Below are 16,336 nucleotides of genomic sequence, written 5' to 3' on the forward strand. Positions count from 1 at the left end.
ATTTATGACATAACAATGCCATAATGTTCTTACTGTGTTCTCATCTGGGTTTCTGTTTAGTTTAAGCTTGCGTATACCAAAAAAAAAAAAAATTTACATGTTTTGCCAGGAAATTTAATGGCCTCCGCTTTCCTTGGGTTCTCCCAACTCTCTCATGACTCTCCTGTTCTCCGATGCTTTAGCATGTGATTTGACCAGCCCACCCTGTCAAGAAAACTATATAAAGTAGTTTATTTTTCAAAACCCGTCATTTTCAGGTTTCCCGTGGCAGTGCTGTCTGATAGGGGTTGGCACCATGTGGCGGTCAGCATCTCCTCTGGCCGGTTGGCGTTGTACGTGGATTGCTCCATGGTTGAGAGCGTGGATTGGGCATACAAGGACGTTTTGGGAATCTCCACTGATGGCCTGGTTATGGTGGGCGGAATAATTGAGGGTTTTGAGACGCCTTTTGAGGTCAGTATGTAAAACAACATTTTGTTTAGGTCTAAACATGCAAGGTTGTAGTACCCATCACTTACTGTGTGATGAGAAACGTGCATCCTTCATCAACACATACTGTAAATACATCTCCAAAATGTTGCCAGTTGGCACTTAAACCCAAAGTCTCTCTGTGTATAGGAGTTACTATACCCTGAGCTGAACATCTGCATTTATACTCATCCAAGACTCCAGATGGTTTTGGAAATTCTGTTGCTGACAAGCAGATATAGATTTTTATATTTTTTATGTGCAACTATCTGTTACAAACTGCCAGCGTGGTTTCTTAAATAAATAATATCTGATGCAAAATTGAACAAGAGTATGATTTGTTGGTTTACAAAAATTGCATGGCATAAAACAAGGCTTTTTTTTTTGGGGTTGTTTTAGACGGTGAATTAATACAGCATGAAGTCTAAGCTGAGTCTCAGAAAATGACATCATAGACTCCAAACATCCCATTTACATACTCACACACTTAACTCAGTCATGTGGTATGGTTATGTATTTGTGTGTGTGTGTCTGTAAGCAGGCATGCATGTATACACTGTATGGCTGTATGGGTTGTATGTATGTGTCTGTAGGTTTAATAGTTTCATTTGTCTCATTTGTTTAGGGTGATCTGATGCAAGTGACGTTTCTGATGGGAGAACCAGATGCAGCCCGAGATCAGTGTACCTTTTTCCAATCTCAGTGTGGAGGAAACAGACACAAACCTCCTCGCTCTCCTCGCATACACACTGAAGAGGTAAGAGAGCCACACTGTACAGGGAATGTCATTCAGCCTGCCCACACTGATGTCTTCTGAGTTAGACTAGTTTCTGCCATGTGACTGATGAATTCACTATGACTTAAACAACAAAATATATGGGAAGTGTGTTTATACTATTGTGTGTGTTTATAATATTGTGTATTATTGTGTGCACTAATATTGTGCACTTAGTTTCCTATCTCAGTATACATCTTTCAAGAGTTCTACTGTATCTACATACATCGTCTTTTTATCAGTCATCCTTTCCATTTCCCTGTCCAGGAACTTTTGCTGTCCTCAAATGACCTGGAAGACTTATTAGAGACAGCAGAGGACAGTGACTTTTTCCATGCTAAGCAGACTGTAAGTATCAATACTATACTGCTGTACCATAGTTACTAAGTTACTTGTCATATGAAGTAAAATTCATAGTTCACCCAATAAATGAAAATGCTGTTATTTACTCACCCTGATGCCATTCCAAACCTATATGACCTTCTGTAAAACATACAAGGAGACATATTGCAGAATGTCCATAGTCGTCTCTTTTTTATCACAAAAAAAAGATGAAGAAAAGAGGACTGTCACACTTTTAAAAATGACGAAGAGCACCATAAAATTGGTCTGCTTATTCTCTTCATCACTAAAAGCTTTTTACAACTTCAGAAAACTATATATAGAAATATTAATTTAGCAGACAAGTCTTATGGACCACTTTAAATGAAAAACATTTAATTAAATTTAAGTTGCTTTTTGCTAATTTTGTGCACTATATGAAGGTGAGTAAATGATGACAAAATTTTGGGTAAAGTAACTCTTTAAATATTAATTAAATTAACATTAAATCACCTAGCAAAAGATCAAACATCCTAAAGACACTATTAAAATATTTATATTGGTATTCCCCTAGAGTTTCAATTGGATGTCTTTCTTTCTTGTAACTCAAATAGTATACATGTGTATCTCAGCAAGTTTATTTTAATAGTTACCTCCAAAGGGTTGTTATTACTATCTGTCTAATGCTGAAAAGAACTACGTTTTGTTAATCATATTTTTATTGCATGTTTGATGTGGATACAACTGCTTGAAATTGTGGCCTCAAGCATTACATGCGAACTGTCCATTTGTGTTTCCACACAACATATTTTTGACCTGGTTAGAAGCTGTATTTGTATTTGCACACCTTTCCTGTCAGGCTGATAGTAAATTAATGCCTAATCTGCAGTTTTTATATGTACAAAATCAAAAGAAATTCCAGATTACTTCCAAGTCTTCCAGTCTTCCAACATACTGTGAACCTGTGATCACATATCAAACCCAAATGGGCTTTCCAAATCTTATGTCTTTTCTTTAGCCAAATAAAGATTGTGTGTGGTGTTACTGAGCTATAGCAGCCCAGTCAGTTCATGTGTGTTTGGCAGCTGTGAGCTGGGTTTAGAAACTGCTGATATGAATAACAATGGACTCCATATTCCATTAGATTCAAAACCAAATGTTTCATTCGTTCAGAACGTACCGTATCATGTTTAGACATCTAGTGCCTCAATCAATCACCTGGACTCCATTATATTATGTCAAAAAGGTGGTGGATTTCAAAGTCTAAAGAGTACCAGATATTTTTTTTTAATTACCTGTTTTATTTCTCCAGTTTCGGTCTCTCTTGTGGCATAACCTCTAGCCTCTGATCTTTTGTTGGTGTGTTTCGCTTTGATGCTCCATTTTCTGGTTTGCCAGTTTCCTGTACTCATTCTCCCAGTGGAACAGATTAAAAAGAAATTTAGGGCTTTCTTTGATCTTTTTAAACCAACAGGAGGGGTCAAAGGTGATCACTAATTTAGCTTGTCACACAGCTTTGAGGACTAAGTCATGAATGTGTAGTTTGATGTGTGTATGTATGCATATTTTTGGGTTGACCAACTGAGATTTCCAATCCTTGTCCAGTATTTCTTGTTAATTTACTGATACCTGAAATCATTATTATTATTATTATTATTATTAGGGATTTTTCTGCCAGTTTAATTAGGCTGGCATCATGGCTTAAGATCTATTGAGACATGGGGTTTTATGTGTTACTTTTATAGTACATGTTTGCTTGACCCACTGGCTGACATGTGTGCGATTGCCAGATTTTATAATGGATTCCTGTTTTTGTCTGTCTCCTCAGTCTGCAGGGGCATTGTATATGTTTAAGAAAGCTGTCGGTGCGTTTAGAAATAGCCTCGTTCTTCCCATGGGGTTTCGTTTGGCAGAGGTGGACACAAGTCTGTAATTGATTTACTCTGAGTCTGCACTAAATAAGAGTTGAGTTGGAAGGAAAACTCCTCTAGGTAAGTGTCAGAAGTACTCAGACGGGCTGTGAAGCATTCAACATCTCCTGACGTGCCTTTGAACTCCACTCTCTCTGTGAGTGTAAAGTAAGAAATGTGAGATCTATTTGTTTATGGACAAAAGCGTGGACATGAATGAGACGTTTCGAACTTCCATTAAACCAAACACTTTGGAAATGTTGTTTATACAAGACGTTTACAAAGAACCCGAGATGCCAAATTTCTCACCTTTTGTTCTTCATTTCAGGGACAAAGGTCAAAGAGTAGGTTTGAGTGCATTTCATCCGTTTTATCATCTTGGTTATTTTCTGCACTAAGGGTAGTTATTATTAATGGCTTTTGAGAAGGCAGGGATTTGAACTAATGGCTAAGTTGTTACATCACACCCAGGCGAGCCATTCGGACACTTCCTGACCTAAAATGGTCATTGTTTTACTGATTTATTGATACTGAAATACAGTACAATGCTGTTCAAAACTTCAGGGTCAGTAAGATTTTTTTTCAATACAATAAATCATTTTTATTGAGCAGGAATGCATTAAAAGTGACAGTAAAGAATTTGTTGGAAGATATTTCTATTTCAAATAGAATCTTTGTTGATCAAACTAAGAAATGTTTTTGAGCATGAAATCAGCATATCTTGAAATTTCAGCTTTGCCATCACAGGAACGGCATTTTTAAAAATATGTTCAAATAGAATACAGTTATTTTAAATTGTAATGACATTTCACAATATTACTGTTTGATATCTAATAAATGCAGCCTTGGTGTGCAAAACAGACATGAAAAACATGAATTTTTTTTTTTTACTAACCGCCATCTTTTGAACAGTATTGTATGTTCCAGTTTTTCTTTCCTTCCAATCCTCGTGCCTCACTTTTTGATGAGCAAGACTTTACAAAGATGTTTACACATGCATACTGACACTCAGAACAGAACCTTGTGTTAAAAAAAACTACTTAAGATGATGAGCCTATGAACACATCTGTCATCTTAGTATTAATTGAAGCAAAGAGTTGTTTTCTTGCCTCATTTCTTTATGTAGCTATACCATTTCCATGTCTCAAGCTTTAAAAAAAATCCCTCTCAGCAAATTACACAAGCACTGACGCACTGAACTGAGAAGCATCTCTTTCAGATGTCAGATTCACAATGATCTCATAGTAAGATAATTGGAGTATGCCAATGGGTTGAAAAGTAATGTACTTAAATATCCAATAGCGGAAATATATAACCCGATTGTATGATAGTTTTATCAATTGCCACATGAGACAAAGTCGGTTTAAATGAGTAGAATTCTTTAAAACCTTTTCAGCCTAGAAATGTGAATGCAGATTATATTTAAGCTCTAAAGAGTTTTTACAAGCTGAATCATAGGTTTTGGTTAAGACAGCTGCTGAGAATACCATCCATAAAACAATCTGCTTGATCTGTTCAGATTTATCTCTTTCCCGCGGCAGATGTCATTTGTTTAGGACAACAAATATAAATGTGTTTGTAATGAAGTTAATATCTATTTATACACATGCAAATATTGTGTCCCATTTGGATGTCACAATGACAGTAAACAAGAGGAACAACAGCATGTGATTATGTGACATTCAGCTTTTTGGTGTGCATGATGGTTTACTGAAAACTCCATATTTAGATGTCATTGTGTAGGCGTCTATATCACGCCAGCTCTCTTCCTTACTGCAACTCTGTCCTTGGGCAGACACAGACTACTGCCGGTGCCCTCTGCTCCAGCACCACTGACTGTATTTATGTGTTCTGAGACAGTTATTTAGTGCATTCCACCCCCAAACCCACAATAAATCACATGCAGTGAATGCAAAGTGACTCTACCATGCATAAATATTACTATTTCCCATTATGGATGGATGGACAGATCTAGGTAGATGTAGCTAGTAGGGGTGTAACGGTTCACAAAATTCACGGTTCGGTTCGATACGATACACTGATGTCACGGTTCGGTTCGGTTCGGTTCGATACGTTTTAGATACAGCAAAATGTAAAAACATCTCAACTTTTCAGAATGCCGCAAGCGCACCGCGGGTCATGTGACAAGAACCAACAAATCAGCTTCATCCTTTCCCGTAACAACGTTGAGAGCTCAGCCAAGATGAAGGAACAGCTGATCATAGTTGTATATGGATTGCAATTTTGAAATAAATTCAGTAGCAGAGCTACTGCAAGCGATTTTTAGAGCTGCAAATCCATTTATCCTTCGCTGAAATTTCCGCGTCTCATGGAGAGAGCACGTCATTGTTGCTTAGCAAAGACAGACGCCTCAGGAGAAAGACGCGCTTAGCGTTTTCCATGCGTTTTTAGGCACGATATGTGAACGGCCCCTAAGGCGCTCGCTCACTCAGCACGCGCTGAAGGCTCGTTGCAAAATGTCTAATGCATTTAACAGACCAGAAATATAAGATCCTAAAATAACCAACAGGTCTGGTGTTTGGGTTGGATTCCCTGTAAGCTATAGTGTCTAAATGCTGCAGGGATAGTTTGCTGCGTGCATGTTTCTCCTTTTTTTCGTCTTTTCCCAGATAGTACTGACGCATATATCCCAGATATTCCCGCTGGTTTTTTTTTTTTTTTTTTTTTTGTAATCCCGCTGGTGTACCCTGTCATGTTGCAGATGCGACATACCGTTGTTTTTTTATCCACCACTCTCTTGCCATCACCATTATAGCTTAAAGGGAATCCAAAGTGCACCCAAACACCAGACCTGTTGGTTATTGGAGGATCTTCTCATTTCTAGTCTGTTAAACGCATTGGCTATTTTGCAACGAGCCTTCAGCGTGTACTGAGTGAGCGAGCGCCTGCTGAGTAGCCTAACATAAACATATAAGATGGTGTTTTTTTCTTCTTCGGGAGTGTCAGGGGCGTTGCCTGTTACGTTGTTTGGGTTATTGGGCTACCTTGTTGAACGCATATCATTATATTTCTTTCTCTCTCTCTCTTTTTTTTTTTTCAAATATAATTAATTACTCCAACGAACCGTTCGGTATACATAATGCGTACCGCGTACCGAACCGAAAGCGTCGTACCGAACGGTTCAATACGAATACGCGTATCGTTACACCCCTAGTAGCTAGATAGAATAAGATAAATAGAAGTTGATAGATATAGGTAGACCTAGATTGGTAGCTAGATATAGATACGATAGATAGATGAATGGATTGATGGATGGACGGATGGTCCAGTTGTCCTTATTAGCAGAGCGTTACAGTATAAACCGCATTGTTTCTATAAATTAATTCTGTTCTACCTAGGTATCCATGTACAGTAAGTACTTGTATCTAGACACTACAAGCTCACAAAGACAAGGGCACACGCTTACACCCACTTAGTTTGTGTCTCATTCTGTGAAGTAGATGAAATATGTGTGTGTGTGTGTGTGTGTGTGTGTGTGTGTGTGTGTGTGTGTGTGTGTAATCTTTGTGTACAGTATGTGGGTGGATTAAGAGTTTGGGGGTGTGCTAGTATTTGACTAATCTTGACTGTGAGTTTCACTGCATTTTTGTTGCAGGTGTTGTATGTATGAGTAAATGTGAGTGTGAGGATCTGGATGTGTTTGCTAGGATGTTTTCTGTTGGATTTAATGAAATTTGGAGTACAAGGTCAGAGGAATCACATTCCAAAGGTATAGGTTCATCTGGCAACTATTCCGAAATGTGTTTGTTTGGGAAAATTGTTCTTACAAATCATGCATCAACTTGGGTTTGGTGGGGCACACTAATCCAATAGTTTATGAAGCTCAAATTTTATTAGGTTTTTTTATGGATTCTAGTATGTATATACATATCAGTGTTGAAAAACAAGTAATGTGTGTGTAGCTCAATTAGTGTTCCTGTAGCTTAATTGGTAGAGCAGTGCGTAATCAAGTGTAAGGTTGGGGGTTCGATTTTTTGTTTTTTTTACTATATTTGACATTTTTTGGTTGTGCAGTATTTTACATTTTGTAGTAAATTTTTTGCACCACTTCTCTCATTTTTCCCTCAGTTTTATTTTTTTGATGCTTATTTTAGTATACTGTATGATAACCATTGTTCTTTATAGGATTTTTTTTTATTTTCATATTATTGTAACGCACAGAGCTAAATTGAATTCCCAGTCTGACATTGGGTCTCATTCATGAAACACGAGCAGAACGAATTTTTGTGTAAATCGCGTGTAAAGTGGTTTTGGCGTAAATTTTCGGATTCATTAAAACGTTCGTATTTTCCAAATGTTAGTTGGTACAAAAGAAATGTACACCTGCTCCCAGCCACGTGTAAATAGTGCGTTTAACGTCTGAACGTTTTGCTCATTAATACGGCTGCATTTTAATTCACCTTAATCGGGTACATATTTACACAGCATTTTGAAAAAATATTATATATATTAATTACATACGGTTTTTCTTTTAACTTTTATTATGAGAGCCAGTAATAGGATCTGTAATATGCTGCCAAACTTCCTTTTTTAGGACCTGATACGCCACTATGTACGCTTGAAAATTAAATGGCGTTTTGAATGAACTTCTGATAATAAAACTTCAATTTCTGCAGCTGAGAAATGTTTGTTTTTCAGTCGCTTTTGAGAAGACATGTTGAAATCCTTCGTTTGGTGTCATAATATGATGCTCATATATAGTTGTCAGTCGGATTTAATGAGAGGGATTTATGGTAATTGAGAGTGAGCGTGCACGCGCGTCCCATTTACGACTGATTGGAATTCATTAACACACACACACATTTCACTATCACATCTGACGTTTACGAAGTTTTTGTGAATCAGGAGAAGAGTTTTCGGGAAGTTCTCTTTACGCACAAATCACTCAGATATTTACTCGTATATTTACGAATGTTTCATGAATGAGACCCATTGTATTTAAAAACCCTCAGTGACAGAAAAACAACAACTTTGGCAACAGTTTTATGACAAGACCAAAATAACATAATGCATGAGACGGAAAATTAATTCAGTTATTTCGACAGATGTGATTGGTGTTTTCTTACTTAATTTAGTTTTTTGCACCTAGCCATCTTTTTTTAAATGTGTTTAGTTTAAATCTGTTAATCTAGGACATCGCACTATGAAAAACATTTTATGGGAAGCTGTATTTAAATCAGTTTAAGTGCAAGATATGGCTTGTTTGTTGTTGCCCATATAAATACCTGTGTCTCTGTGATAGATTTACAGATAGTCGCTGTCTTCAAGTCAAATCAGCTTTTTCATATAGACTTCAAAATGTGTGTGCACTCGAACACTATTTTTTTTTTTTTGACTTTCCACTTGCATACAGTATTACAGATCCAAACAGTAGATGCAATTTTGTACCTTTCAGAAATGAGCTATTATTAGAAGGTTTTTTTGTTGTTGCCCTGCAGCAGTAACGTTACAGATATTTTCACGTCGGGATCATATAGTTTGGGGAAGTCGTGGCCTAATGGTTAGAGGGTTGGACTCTCTCCACCTTCAATACCACGACTTAGGTGCCCTTGAGCAAGGCATCGAACCCCCAACTGCTCCCCGGGCGCAGCAGCATAAATGGCTGCCCACTGCTCACAGTGTGTGTGTGTGTGTGTGTTCACTGCTCTGTGTGTGTGTGCATTTCGGATGGGTTAAATGCAGAGCACAAATTCTGAGTATGGGTCACCATACTTGGCTGAATGTCACTTCACTTTCACTTTCATTTTCATGTTGGTCCTTGTAACAAGAAGCCCCCTGGTGGCCAAATGGTGTTAAAACTAGAGCCTGGGTGGAAGCTGCTCTTTGCTGTGTGACTGTCTGTGTGTTCAGACCCACTTTAGCAGGCTAGATGGATATCAGACCAACAGCAGGAAGATAAGCTGGACGACAGCCCTTCATAGCCAGGTGGATATCAAGTACCACTTTATCAGGCCATGGCTACAGAAAAAGCCATTGTTAGTGATAGTATTAGGGCAAGGGGGTCTGATTTTACCCAGGTTTTCTTCGTATAAAGGCTTTTTACATCTGATTTTTACAGGCTATGGTATGGTAATGATATTGTATATTTACACACACACACACACACACACACACACACACACACACACACACTTGTTTATTTATATATAAAAAATAATAATAATTCTGTATGTAATGAAATAGACCAACCTGGAAACCCAACGCCATATAGTTATAATTGGGCAAAATATCTTAATGTATAACTTTCTTTGACTCATAAGTCTCTTATTTTTAGTTTATCCACTTGTAAACCTTGCAGATGCCATCAAGAGAACTGAAGCACTTGTATTGTCCTACAGAAGTCACATTACAGAAACACCTAGCTTAGACTTCATGCAAATAGAGCAACTAGACAGAATCACAGCAGATTTTAAGGAGACACATGTTTCAATTTTGTAAGATGTCTTTTTGATATACAGCAACAATCCTCTGGCTTTGACATCATGATCACAGAGAAAAGGCTGTTTTTCAATTCCCTTCTCATCACTCAGGACCAACCCAGATCATGTGGAATCCAGACCACTATTCTTTGTGATTTTTCTTTTACTCTTTTTATAATTTTTTTGTCTCTTTCTTTAGAATTCATTGACTTTGTCTCAAAATAAAGCCTTTGTGTGTGCGTGGGTGTGTGTGTGTGAGACATTGCATCTAATTTGCATGTGTGTTTTGTGTCACTGTCACTGTTTTGACTCACACTTTCACACTCATGTTGTAACTCTTCATCTGATCTTTAAATGAGGTCAGATTTCAGTAGATCATTGCTGATTCCTACAAGATGCTTAATAGATTCAATTATTGTTGTTTAACACCTGAAATAATTGCACTCTTGTATTTACCTTAACATCTGTTAGCATATGCAAAAATGGAGATTACAGCTTTAATCATATCGCATAAACATTCTCAAAATTTATTTGACGTTGTGATGAAGAGATCTTCATTAAACATATTAAAGTAAACATAAAGTTCCCAGATGTAAAAGAAAAATAACAAACAGAATTGAATAATAGCTTACACTCAATTCTTGGTAAACATTAAGTAATTTATTTTTGTTAATAGGGTCTCCATAGACGTGGGATTATACGTGGAGATGGTACTCTTCCTACTGGATCCAAACGTCCTGGCCTTGTGGAGCGAGGTGATGTGTTTGAGGATACCGACCTGTTAGACCAAAGCATCTTATCTAAAAATGGTGGAAAACCTTACAAAACATTCCCAACTGACTCAACAGGCAGCCGTGACGGGAAACCAGAATCTAAACGTCTAGATGAAAACTTCACCACTGACAAGCACAAAACAGGCAAACCTTCAACAAAGAAGCCAGTGGATACCATAATTATCAACCTGGATGTTCAGATACCCGAGAAACCTACCGGAAGTATTGAACCTAGCAGTGAAATTCACCCGAAAACCACCTCCAGTCCTGAGGATCGAGAATCCTACTTGTTAAAAGAGGATTTGGGGGTCACCACACAGGCTCCTGTGAGAACAGCTACTTGGGAGGGCATCTCAAAAGGAAGTGGAAGAAAAACATTCAAAACTCCAGATATCCCTGTAAGACCTGGCTGGGGATCTGAGGAGCACCCAGGTACCGTTATATTTACAGAAAGGCATGAAGATCTTGTGCGTGGCTCTGATGGGAATATGTATCGCATTCAAAGAGGACCCATGGGGCCAGTGGGGCCACCAGGTGAGCCTGTGAGTATAACTTAAGTATATATCAGTGTTGTTATTGTTAATTATTTGCTAAAACTAAATCTGATTTAAAAACTCACGCAAAAAAAAAAGCTGAAATGAAATACAAATATTAGATAAACTTGAAAAGAAAAATTCTAAATGTTGCATTGGCAACTAACTTAAATAAAATATTTTAAGCTGAATGCTAACATTGCTAACACCAAACCTGGAAAATTAATTAAAGCTTAATAGAAAAAAATGGCATTACACATGAACTGAAACAAACTGAAATTGAATTTTAAATGTTTATAAATACTAAAGTACTGTAGTAAATAATTATACAAAATAAAACTAGTACAGTTTATATATATTGCAGAAAGTTCTGGTCTCATGTCACATTCTGTTAACACAAAATTGAAACCAGTCTCCATCAGAAAAAAATGGACACAATGGCTGAAATGAATTGCTGTAGTGGATACATCACACATACACTAATATAAGTAAAACAAGACGTGTAGATTCTTGAAATAGGAAACGTCTGCCACAATCTGCAAAATCAGTCTGATGCAGAAAGCATAAGAGGAAAAAAATAAAACAAGGGATTTTTCAGTAATTTAATGTTGTATATGTATTATTTCAGCTGTTTTAAGCTGCACAACATACTGCATATATCTCACTTCCTGCCTTGGCATGATTCATATGGCTCTCAATAATTGACTGTAGGAGGACCTCACCCAATCAAAATGCATCATTCACCTGACTTTGCAAATGATAAGTTCTAACAGAAGTAAACCTAGATGTGGTGCCCTCTGGAGGCTTCTGGCTGAGCTCCAGTGGGCCAGGCACTGTAAAAGGACTCCATTAGATCATGAAGGGTTAGCTGAAAACATTAAGGAGATACTTGTTACCCTGCATTTCTGTCTTGGTTGTGGTTAAGCATTTAGTCATGTTGAATAAGGAACTGACTTTATCATTCCAAGGAGTTAAAGCCTGTTCTGTTTAAAAGCTAAGCATTTATATGTGTTTATATAACTCTTAAGTCTAAAACTGTAACTTTGGTGCCATGTTGTAATTGTTACCTAAAACAGAAATGATTAAAAATGGTTTCTGTTAACTGAAATAAAGCTGAAAAAAATATAAATGTGTGGCGAAAAACTTAAGCAAAAAAATGTAGAAATGGTAACATATTAAGCTTTAATAAGCTTAGATAAGACTAAAATTACTAAAAGCTAAACATAAAAAAGCACAACCAAACTACTAAAACTTATGCTCAATAAAAACTTTTTTTTATTATTATTATGAATAGTACATTAGTATATAAATTGTGGTCCAATATTTTTTTATTTTTTTAAAGCTTAATCAATTGTTTAGCTCAGATGAAAAAAAGATTGTCACAAACTGTTCAAAATGAAAGTTATGTTTTATTTTGGTCACGCTCTGTGCTGTGGCTTTGTATGTTTAAGGTTTTTATTGTGCGTTTTACTATTACTTACTCCTTCTAGGGATGTCCTGGGAGTGATGGCTATCCAGGAGCCAAAGGTGATAAGGTATGATAATCAGAATGTTTTTTAGTGAGAAATGGACAAGAGCATTCAGTGTGAATCTCTGTGTCTGCACTGTCATGGTGAACGAAGGCAAGCTGAAGTTCATGGAAAGTTCACGTGCCTGTGGTCATGACCGGCTGACCCTTGGGAACTTCTATGACCTTTGTCACTTCAGTTAAGACTGCTCTTATGTGTTCAATCTCCAAACAGAAGTCCAAATGCCAACAGTGTGTGTGATGCAGTCTTCCATATTGTTGTGATTTTGTGTAGGGCTCCAGTGGGCTTAAGGGCCGTCCAGGTCACCGTGGAGTCCCAGGACCTCCTGGGCCACCTGGGCTGCCCACATTCTACCTGTGGGGAAACACACCTGAGGAATGGGCTGCATTTCAGGTAAGATTTCTCTTTTTTTCAGTTTCTCCATTCTCCATGCTCCATCCCTGTCTGTGGTCTCCCTGTCTACAAAAATGAAACTTTATCCCTCATCCCTTTAAAGTGACTGTCAGTGCAAAGCTGTATCTTGTATAATGGCTCAGATGAGCCGTGATTGAATAATGATGCCCTCAGAGACAGAGAGGAAGGAATTCTCTCTTGTTGCTGTAATAGGGTATTTGTTTCCTACAGTCTTTGAACCATCCCTCACTGTACATCCAGCAGAGGGCAACGACTTTTCTACTCTTAGTGCTGCATGATGTCATAAGTTGTTCATGTAACTGAAGGGGCGATATTCCCTTTACTCAAACCCAGAACAAGGTCACCTCAGCACAATCAGTCAGTCTCGCCATCCATGTCAGTTTCCAGCTTGGTATGAACGCATCTGCTCTGATAAACGCAACCTCGCCAGCATGGTTTAAATAAAAGCAGCCTGTGACCTTGTAACTCATTTTGGGATATGTGTCCAGTGTGCAGCATGCTGTCTTTGTGAATGCCTTAAGTAGTTTACACGGCAGCTTTTAATCTAGAGTCTGGTTGGATGAGCATGGATAATTAAGCCTTTAATAAGACCAGAATAGCACAGTTATGGCATTTGCTTTATTAAAATGACTCCTCAGAGTAACAGAAAGCAAAGCTTCAATAAGAGACCAGAAATGACAGAAACACACATTTTGATTAGAGACTAATTGGTGGTTAGTCTGAATGACTAATCTATGAATCGGCACAAGGAAGCTCTGTATATAATTAGGTTGGTTTTGAGTTCTCCTGACCCCAATCAGTACGGCTGCACAATATATTGAAACAAAGTCATTATAAAGACATGATAGGCCATAATGCAATAGTCAAATTAAATAAGTAAATATAAATAAAAAATAATTCATGTGAGCTATGAAAATAAAAGCTTGATGGTTTAAATTTTGAAAATGTAAGATGTAGTTAGTGTAGTAAAATAAAAGTATATAAAAAATAATAGTCATATTGAATGGGTAAAAAACAGTGGGAATGTGGCCTATAAAAACTTGAGTGGAAAAATTGTTCTTAATATGTTTTTAAAACTCTGTTCAGATTATGGTTGGTAAAATGGGTTTGAGTTGGTTCTTGCCCAAGTATGAACAATCAGCATTTCACTTTCCCCCAAATTGTTTAACCCTATGGAAATGTGTTGCATTCCAAAAAAAGTCTTCAAAGTTAGGCAATTTTTCAGCTTTTTAAAATCATTTTATTTTCCATGCAACTCCACTCCCTTCTAGAATGCTTGATTCTTTCCAAATATAGCTATTCAGGTAACCTGGAGAAATTTCCTGTAATTTTTCACATCACGGTATATATTGCAGAAAAACTAAATATCAGAATGCCATTTTTTCCAACATTGTGCAGCTCTACCAATCAAGATTCAAGATGCATTTCAAACGTTTGTAGCTTCTGACAGTCTTCTAAAATACAGCATTTATGGCATATAAGAGACTAAAAAAAATCTGTCTACATGCATATGGCTGTATCTGTGAAAGTCATGACTTTTCAAAAGAGTTGTTATCTGATTGTGTGACAACAAGTGAACCCTTCCTTATGACAAATAGAGCAGTTTTATACTAATAAACCTTTAACAGTGCGGAAGTTTAACTTAATAAAGTATCAGATAAAGCTTTAATATCAGCTGTAATTTTAATAATGTGATAAACATGGATAGTCATGATGCTCAGTTAATTATATTTTTCTCTCACTCTCTCCTCCAGCAAACTCCGTTCTTCCAGCTTCTCCGTGCAGGTTGGCCTGTAAGTATGCAACACATATTTGTGAAATTTGTTATGTTTCTGAACACGTAATATCCCTGACTTTGTTCTGTTTTCCATGAGCTTGTAGAGAGCGCAAGGGTCACCTGGTCCGGAAGGAGAGATGGGGAAACCTGGGCCGCAAGTGAGGTTTAATACAATTTTGATGAGGCTCAGCAACACCTGTGTTATGTAGTATGTAGTACTTCATGAGCAAAGATGACAACACCTGCTCTGCTAAATCATGATCTCTCTCTCTCTCTTTCTCTCTTAACTTCCTCTACAAGGGGCCACCTGGGGAGCCAGGGGAACAAGGACGTCCAGGACGTTTGGGAGACATGGTAATATATCATATGGTGCAACGTTGTCATTTTTAGTGATGCTTATAAAGGCAAGCTTAATTATTATTAGTGATACTTGCTAAGGCAACACTATTGCTCTTGTAGTACTATTAACCTACTAACTGCGCACCAAAATGTTGTGTTGTGTCTTTAATGATAATGTTATCATATTCGTAATAACCGCTGTAAATAATGTAATACTTAAATAGACCAATATTTGCTTTTTTTTATCAGAGCAAGACATCATATCACCTCAAATTAGTGGCAGTTAATTTTTTGGGGTTTAATGTGTGTGAAAGGGAGACAGTTATCACTGCTGAGATTTAATCGCAAGATAATTGCGGTTTGTAAGATTTAATGTGAATAGTATATCACATCTATGCCTCTCAAAAGCATTTCGTCAATCACTGCTGAAATGAGCTTCTGATAGCATTTAATGTACCACTATGTGAAGGAGCAGGAAGATAGATAGATGTATGGATGGATGGATGGATGGATGGATAGATTGATTAATATTAACTCATTTTAATAAAAACTCAATCCTTGGATTCTTTGGCTGCATTTACGTAGCAACACCTGATGCACAGATTAGATATTTTAACAAATATGATGAACAAACTTTTTTTTTTTTTTTCATTTATTTATCAATTTTTTTCTGTGTGCTATTCTTGCAGGGTGACCGTGGCCCAAAAGGTGTGATAGGCAGAGCAGGGGTCTTTGGAAAGGATGGAGAAAACGGGTTAGATGGACCTCAGGGGCCTCTGGGGATTCCAGGACCAAAGGTTAAGTGGTATTATTATAAATGTTACAGTGACATTGGATGTTTTGAAGGTAGATAAGCAATTCATTTTAGCGTCCTGGCCTGAAAGTGTTTTATTGTGTCATGTTTTCTGTTTCTGTTGGTATTTTAACAGTACATTTTGAAAAACAGGGTCCTCTAGGCTATAAAGGAGAATCAGGCTCACCTGGAGAGAAAGGAGAGGAGGTAAGATAGATATGGTGAAGACGGTAACTAAAATAATATAGATCAAATACCATGATG

The 16,336-nt window shown here is 37.3% G+C and overlaps 1 protein-coding gene across 1 annotated transcript in view; it reads left to right on the forward strand.

The window, feature by feature from the left end:
• The window catches only part of LOC113064118 (collagen alpha-1(I) chain-like), a 45,745-nt gene that overhangs the window by 13,251 nt on the left and 16,158 nt on the right, over positions 1-16,336 (forward strand). Inside the window, exons 4-14 of the mRNA XM_026234703.1 lie at positions 258-453; positions 1,094-1,225; positions 1,511-1,591; positions 10,591-11,229; positions 12,711-12,755; positions 13,023-13,142; positions 14,918-14,956; positions 15,045-15,098; positions 15,241-15,294; positions 15,969-16,076; positions 16,226-16,279. Of these exons, the coding sequence (XP_026090488.1) occupies positions 258-453; positions 1,094-1,225; positions 1,511-1,591; positions 10,591-11,229; positions 12,711-12,755; positions 13,023-13,142; positions 14,918-14,956; positions 15,045-15,098; positions 15,241-15,294; positions 15,969-16,076; positions 16,226-16,279 (1,522 nt within the window). The remainder of the gene's footprint in view (positions 1-257; positions 454-1,093; positions 1,226-1,510; positions 1,592-10,590; positions 11,230-12,710; positions 12,756-13,022; positions 13,143-14,917; positions 14,957-15,044; positions 15,099-15,240; positions 15,295-15,968; positions 16,077-16,225; positions 16,280-16,336) is intronic.

Source organism: Carassius auratus, chromosome 46 (genome assembly GCF_003368295.1).
Source record: "Carassius auratus strain Wakin chromosome 46, ASM336829v1, whole genome shotgun sequence".
Taxonomy (NCBI): Eukaryota; Metazoa; Chordata; class Actinopteri; order Cypriniformes; family Cyprinidae; genus Carassius; species Carassius auratus.